This window comes from Mandrillus leucophaeus, unplaced genomic scaffold (assembly GCF_000951045.1).
Source record: "Mandrillus leucophaeus isolate KB7577 unplaced genomic scaffold, Mleu.le_1.0 Scaffold1288, whole genome shotgun sequence".
NCBI lineage: Eukaryota > Metazoa > Chordata > Mammalia > Primates > Cercopithecidae > Mandrillus > Mandrillus leucophaeus.
In genome coordinates, this window is record NW_012101241.1 from 275,382 (window position 1) to 283,370 (window position 7,989).

General features: G+C 48.0%; 1 protein-coding gene across 1 annotated transcript in view; it reads left to right on the forward strand.

The window, feature by feature from the left end:
- Window positions 1–4,681: 4,681 nt before the first annotated feature.
- CD99L2 (CD99 molecule-like 2) overlaps window positions 4,682–7,989 on the forward strand; it is a 125,026-nt gene continuing 121,718 nt past the window's right edge. The window contains exons 1-3 of the mRNA XM_011972336.1: window positions 4,682–4,766; window positions 6,968–7,054; window positions 7,673–7,927. Coding sequence (XP_011827726.1) covers window positions 4,682–4,766; window positions 6,968–7,054; window positions 7,673–7,927 — 427 coding nt within the window. The remainder of the gene's footprint in view (window positions 4,767–6,967; window positions 7,055–7,672; window positions 7,928–7,989) is intronic.

A 7,989-nucleotide genomic window follows, 5' to 3' on the forward strand; every position in this document is an offset into this window, starting at 1 on the left:
GGACTGAGAGTGGACAAAGGTAGGAGCCAGCGAACTTTTTCTGTAAAGGACTAGATAGTGAATATTCAGCTTTGAGGGCCATACAGTCTGTTGCCTCTCTTCGACTCTGACCTGGTAGCACACAAGCAGTTTTAGACAGTATGTAAATGAGTGGGTGTGGCTGTGTGCCAATAACACTCTTATGGAAACTGAAACCTGTTTTGTTTTGTTTTGTTTTGTTGATAAGGGTCTCGCTCTGCTGTCCAGCCTGGAGTGTAGTGGTGTGATCACAGCTCACTGCAATCTTGACCTCCGGGGCTCAAGTCATTCTCCTGCCTCAGCCTCCCAAGTAGCTGGGACTACAGGTGCATGCCACCATGCCTAGCTAACTTTGTATTTTTTGTAGAGATGAGATCTTGCTATGTTGCCTAGGCTGGTGTGGAATTCCTGGGCTCAAGTGATTCTCCCACCTTGGCCTCTCAACTTAAATACTAAAAAATGTCACATCATTTTCATGTATCACAAAATATTCTTCATTTTTCTTTTTCTCAACCATTCTTTGTTTAGGGGTCACATGAAAACAGGCAGTGGACGGGACTTGGCCCACTGGCCTTAGTTTGCCCAACCATGGTCTCAGCTTTTAGATGGATAGAAATGCCTTATCCTATCTCAGGCCAAGTACATTGAAAACTTGGAGAGTAGGGCCCTGGCAAACATAGTTTTCAAAGCTTCCCTGATACCCAGCAATTCGTGTGTATACCCAAGAGAAATGAAAACACATGTCCAACAATAAGCTTGTATGTACATCCATGTTCATAGCAGCATTATTCACAATAGCCCCAAACTGGAAACAACCCAAATGTCTATCTACTGATGAATGGATAAACAAAATGTGGTATTATTATACAATTGAATAGTATTCAGCCATAAAAGACGTGAAATTCTGATTCATGGTAGAACATGAACGAGCCTCAAAAACATTACGCTCAGCGAAAGAAGCCAGACACAAAAGGCCACATAGTATATGGTTCCATTTATACAAAATGTCCACAAGAGGCAAAATCTGTAAAGGCAGAAAGATTAGTGGTTGCCCGGGGCTGGAGAAGGGTTAATGTGGAGTGACTGCTTAATGCGTCTGGGATTTCCTTTTGGGATGATGGGAATGTTATAGAACTAGATGGAGGTGATAGTTGCACAATATTGCAAATGTAGTAAATGCCACTAAATTGTACACTTTTAAAGGGTTAATTTTATGTTACATGAATTTTACCTCAATTTAAAGGAAAAAAAAAAAAAAAAAAAACACCTTCCTCAAAGATTCCGTCATGCTACTACGGTTGAGAAACAGGACCAGTGTGAGGAGACAGCAAATTGCAAAGCAAGTTGAACTCACATCTGGATTCAAAGCTCAGTGTCAAGGTGGACTCAGCATAGGATCTGTGAGGGGAGAAGGGATGGGTCCTGAGCCTCTCCTAGGCTGGGAACAGTATGTTCTTTTACGGCATGAGGGATAAACTGGGGCCAGTCAGGTGAAGGAAGGAAGGGAAGTTATTCCAGACAGGTGGAATGGTGGGGTCAGGGAGGTGACGATTGGGGGTCGGGAGGCAGTGCAGAAGGGAAGCTGGAATGAGTTAAGGAGTTATATAGGGAGGCAGGGGCGTGATCAGATCATGTGGGGCTGTGCAGACCATAAATAGAAATTTGGATTTACTGTGAGTGAGATGGAAGGCCTGGGACACGAGACTGGAGGGTTTTAAGCAAGGGAGCAACATGATCTGATTTACTTTTTAAGAAGCTTCCTGTGGTTGCTGGATAAAAAAAATGGGCTGGAGGAGGCTGCTGTGCAGTTATTCAGGGCAGGGATGAGTGTACACATTCAAGACTTTAGGAGACAGAGTTCTCAGGATTTGGTAACGGAGTGGGTGAGATCAGGGCAGGGGGGCAAATCTGCCTCCCAGGTTTGGGGCCCTAGCAACTGGGAGATTGGTGGTGCCATTTACTAAGACAGGGGAACACTTGTGGGAGGAGCAGAGTGGTTTGGGGGCTGGCAATGGGCAGTCCTGTTTTGGACATCGCAATGTGTCTGCAAAAGTTATTTTTGAACAAAATGTTATTGCTGTTAATTGGATGCCGAATTCCACATTTGTGTTCCGAAACATTTTCCAGGAGGTTTCTTGGGCTGCTTCAATTACATGAAAAGACTTAATTCAAAGAGACCAAACGTTGGTTTCTGTGGTTTGAGTCACCTGAGTGCTTACTTAGGGGAGACTTCACTAGGTAAGTTAAATACAGCCCTACTCTGCATTTGGGAGGTAAATGTTAAGTCCTGTTCCTACAGAGGTCAGGATTTGGAGAAGAAAATACTGCCTCGGAAATATTACAGAGACATACGTTATTTCTTGCCAAGTGTTTATGCAAATTCCATATTAACTCGACTGAGCACTGGAAAGAAATTTACAGAGCAGTCTCTCACATTAGGAAAACATGCAGGTATAAGGTTTTGCTCTGCCTGACTTGACACGCACGGGCTTCCTGAAGATGGATGGGTGTTCTGCATTTACATTTCCAAGGAAGAGGACGCCTTCCCATGATAATGAGCCTTGAAACGAAGTCGTGACCCACCGGCCTTCGGCATCGTCTTTTTTTCTTTTGGGATCATAGTCACCATGGCCATCATTGCCAATATCATCACCATCGTGTGGTTGTTGGTGGGTTAAGAAAATTCCTCAAACCACCAGTGGGAATCCTAACAGGAATCAAAAAAGATGAGATGATTTGTTTCTCATTGAAATTTGTTGCATTACATTACAGAGGGCCCCCTTTGGGAGTGAGCAAGTCTGCTGCATGTAAGACGAGGGATTGGTGGTGGTGGTGGTGGTGGTAGGGGGGTGTCGCTCTGCAGAAACACGGCAATGGAAGATGACCCTGCTGTCTGTGAAGCCACTGCTCCTGACCCACTACACTGGGCTGTTTCTGGGACAAGCAGGCAGAGCAGAAGAGTCTCCATGCCACCTCACCCTTCCTCCTGAGCCCAGCCAAAGCATTCCGGGACTTCTGCACTGCCTCCTCCCTCTCCTCCCCCACCCCTGTCTCTTCTCCACTCTCCCCAGCTTTTCACTCGAATGGCTCCTGTCACCTAGAGCATCATTTTCTGGGTTCTGTACAACAGAGTCTTGAGACTCCGTGGAGAAATGAAACCATGGAATGTCAACCTGATCTTATCACCCGGCAGCACCACCCCATCTCCGCTTAAAACTCCTGGGGGTTCATGGTTGCCTTTGAGTAGAGTCCAGTCTTCACCTGGTCTACAAGTCCTGTGTGACCTGGTTCCTCTCATTTCAGCGGTTCTCTCAGAACACGCTGCCGTCTGCAGGCCAAACCGTTACTTCTTTGAGTCAGCTCTACGCTGACCGTGCACTGGGAGAGGGGCCGTACCTCTGTGTTCCCATCACACTGGGTGCTCAACTCTTTAACCATCTGCATCAGACAGAGTAATAATTGCCTATCATCTGTCTCCAGCCTTGGACTTTCTTTTCGTCTCAGCCCTGAGAATTGGGCCAGGCCTACACACCCAGCCCTACACACCCAGCCCCTCTTTTCTATGACAGTTGCTACCTCCACCACGTCCACACCAGGAATCCAAACTCCTCTCTCCAGCCCCACAGTCCCCAGCCTCTCTCCCTACATGATGCCAGTAGCACTCCCGTAGACCAGTTCCCTGTCGCTGCTGCTTCATGCTTAAAAGCCTTCAGTGGCTCCTCCTCTGTTCTCAGAACCAAATCTTTGCTCATTAGCATGGCATTCAAAGCCCTGCCTGTCCTTGCCATACTATAAAATCCAAGAGAGGAGAGAATAAGAAGGCTGTGGAGAGGCGGAGGAGACTAAGGGATAATGTGCTTATAACTCAAAAAGTATCAGAGGAAACATTGTTTTAGAATGCATTTTTAGGGCTTCTGTTTACATATGGGGTGTGTTCCAAAAATTCCTATGTATCTGGGCCTGGGTGGGCTGAATATTGTTGGGATAGCCAGTGGTTCCCAGACTTGTGAATTTCACCAATGAGTAGATTTCTTTTCTTTTTTCTTTAGTTTGGGGACGGGTAGGGTTGCCAACTTCTTACTTTGCAAAGTAAGCATATTAAACAAAACACTACTATCTTTTCATGAAATAAAAGGACTTTTGTATACCAAAACAAGTTCATGATTTCAAGATAAAGGTCAATACTCTAGCCTTATGGGGGGAAGCTTGCCACGACAACCTCATTTTTTTTTTTTTTGTCTCCTGGGACTGGTGAAACTTGACTGTGAAGTCAGGCATTTGGGAAAATCGCTGTAGAGCCCGATGCGCCCCTCCCTGCAGCCAGTCTGGGCTGTTTGCATGTCCATTGAGATGCGAGTGAGTCTTTGTCTCTTAATTGCCCCGCACGGTGGGGAGTGAGGTGGGAAGGGAGGGTGTGCTGTCCCTTTGTACCCAGCCAGGGCTCTCCAACAGGTTTGGTTAGAGGGATTAAATTCCAAGGCTGTGAGAGGGTAGAGGAAGCCCTGAGCACCAGCAGAGCTGCTTTGGATCCCAGAGCACAGAGGGTGACCTTGAGTTGGGGCAAAGCCTTTGTCCCTGCCCTCATTCCCATGTGGACTCCCTCTTGGCTCTGGCCCCTAAGGATCAGTGGCGGGGTGGATGTTAAGGAAGGGGTGCTGTCAGCATGGACAGTGGTGCTCACCTGATGGGCATCTTCAGCAGTGGTGGGGGTGGTGGCAAGGCCCCTCCACAGCTGATTTTGATCATGGGTGAGGGAGGCCACCCAGGGACTCAGCTGATTTGGAATTTATTATTATTTTGTATTTTTCTGTGCTCTACACATTCAGAGAACATTCTCTAGTAATGTATTACAGAAACAATTCCTGAAAGTATAGTCCTTGGGGAATTTGGAACACATAGTCCCATGGATACCTAGCTGGCCCACATAATCCTATTTACCTGAGATTGGTGTAAACCCACCCAGCCCTATATGTGTGCCTCTCCTGTTCTCCCAGGCCACCCTGGTGGCTGTTTGTCCATGCCACACTTCTCTGCTTGGGCCACAGCTCGGGAAAGGTGGACATTTTTAGGAGAGAATCTTGTCAGGCCAAATGGTTTTCCAATTGGTGGCAGTTTTCAGGGTATGAGAAGTTCAGGGAGAAACTAGGTGTAGCAAGAGGGTGGGAATAAGGAAGTGGTGTGTAGACGAGGCAGGCTTGGGCAAGAGTGGGTCCCCGAACCCATGTGCATTGGTAGTGGGGAGTATATACGATGTGTGGGTGCAGGGAACACAGATAATCGCTTTGACAATTTTTTTTTAACAATTTTTTTTTCCTCCTGGGAAATACACTTCCAAACTAAGTTGGGGAGGTGCTCCCAGATCATGGTTTTTAAGTGTACAATTTCCTGTATGTAAATCAACTGCATGTTCATTTGCAATTCAGCAGGATAGCAGTACCTGACTGAGAGGCTCACTAAGTTCCCAGCAGGTCTTCAGTCTGGCAGGCAAATCAGCCCTCTCTGACTCACATTAACCTAACTTACAAGAGACTGAGAGACAAACCAGGACCAAGATAAGTTATTTTACAAAGGGAGAGGTATCTGGTAGGATAATCGATCTCAGACATTTGCAATATTTTGATTAAGGAAGAACTATTTGTGAGTATCTTTTGGCCACCATGATAAACATTGTCCTTTTCTTTTGGTTCTTATTCCTGTGTCAGAGCAGGTCATCTATGCTCATTTCGCGCTTTAGAGGAGCACACTCTTAAGGTCCTGTATCATCACCTGCTAATGTTTATCCTTGTCATGGTTCAATCTGCTAGAACGGAGATCAGCAAACTTTTCCTGTAAAGGGTTAGACAGTAAATATTTTAGGCTTTGTGGGCCCCATGGTCTCAATCACAACTGTTCAACTCCACTGTGGTAGCACAAAAGCCACCATAGGGAATACAGAAATCAGTGGGCATGGCTGTGTTCTCATAAACTTCATGAACCCTGAAATTTGAATTTTGTATCACTTTCTTATGTCATAACATTCTTTTGATTTTTTTCAACCATTTAAAAATGCAACTACTACTTTTAGCTGGAAGGCTGTACAAACAGCTGGGAATAGGATTTAGCCCATGGGGTGTAGTTTGAGAACTACTCTTGAGCTAGAAGACAGCTCAAGCTAGAAGATACAATGCATATGGCATTGTAGCACATTTAGCAGCTAGAGTTTCAGTTGCGTGTGACTGTCCACTGCATATTGATTGACATGGCCTCAAACTTAGAGGTTACATGCTTCTCACCTCCTCGGTGTAGATGAGTGTGTATGCATCAGGGTTTACCCATCAGACCCTGAGACTCCTAAAGACCAGAAAATCTAGTGCCCTCCTGGTACAGATGGTACCACCGGGGCCTATGGAATGGCTCAGGGCACTTAGTAGCAAAGGTAGGGCATGCCCACAGCCTGGAATAGACAGTAACTTCCTGACCTCACAGTGGCCACTATTTCCTTAGTCGTTACTAGATTAACCAGTAACGGTCCCTGCCCTCTGTCACTGTGTGCAGGCTGTTCACTTTCCACCATCTTGTTTAATCCTTAGCACAACCTTGTTGGGTTTGGCCAGGATTTGTACCCGGTCTGGCTCTACAGCACACATTCTTAGCCATTCACCAGCTGGGGTTCCTAGTGGTACCCTCCCACTTTGACACATGAGACTAGACCTGGCTAACTCCCCAGCCTCAAGGAGCCTCCATTTTGCTGCTTTTCCCTCGTTAATTATTAGGTGATATATATGGCATTGTGAGGAATAAATATTAAGGGTAAAATGCCTGGAATATGCCATGGTATAGTCCATGTTCAATAACTACCAGCTATTTCTGTTAATTCTCCAGCTAGAATGGAATAATGTTCCATTCATATAGTAATTAATGCCCTGAACCTGGGAAGATCCACTCCTCATATGCTGCTTTGTTTCTGCAGCCCTAAGATTCAGGGCAATGGATGTAAGCCACACGGGAGATTTCGGCTTCATCTCAGGGAGACCCCAGACCCCACTGTTCCTTAGGGGTTGGTGGGAGTCACTGAGGGGGCTGCCTAAGGCAGCAAGGGCTGGGTTGGGGGCACAGGAAAGCTGCCTAATGGATATTGAGGGGAGGTGGTAGTAGCCGCCCTCTAAGGAGGATGTGGCCCTGGGCAGCCCGTGCCGCATAATGGCAGGGACAGGCTCACGCCGCCACTCCGGAGAGTAGCAGCGCTTCCTCTTTGTCTTGGAGAGCCGGTTGCAGCTGGGGCACTTCTAGGGAGCGTTCCCACGAACTGCTGCAGCGGGCATTTTGCTGGTCGGTACAGTATCGGAATCTGATTTCTTCGGGTCTGGGAGACGGACTCCGTTTGCAGGGGTTCATGGGAAAGGACTGCAGCGCGTTTGTCGGTCATTAAGCACGTTTTTCAGATCGACTCTGCAGATATGAACTTGCACTTTCAGCGCATTCATGACAGCCTCGGGAGAGCTGACCCAGTCCCTACCCATAGTCTCCCGAGCCCGCGGCGCTTCGGCTCCGGGACGCCCCCCACCCTCCCTTCTCGCCCACCTGGGCGCCCCCGGCCTCGTTTCCTCGAGACGTGTCACTGTTTATCTACCGCAGCCAGTCACGAAAACGGCCTTTTTCTTCAGTCTCCGGTCAGGGTTCCACTATGGCCTCCTGCAGGGAACGGCGGGTGGGGACAGAGTGCGGGGCTCCGTGCTGGACGGTGTCTGGAGGGGCCCCGAGGGAACCACCCTTCACCGGGAGAACACCAAGGCCAGAAGGGGAAGAGCCCTGCTCAAGGTCACCCGGCAGGAAATCGGTGCCCACCGGCGCTGCCGCCTCCTGCTCTCCGGCACTGGTGACTCACTGCTCCAGGTCCGCGGGGCCACCTCCTTCGGTCTCGAGGACCGGGGTGGGACAGGGTCTGCGGACCGCGCGCTGCCGCTGGACCCAGCCCAACCCAACCCAGACTTC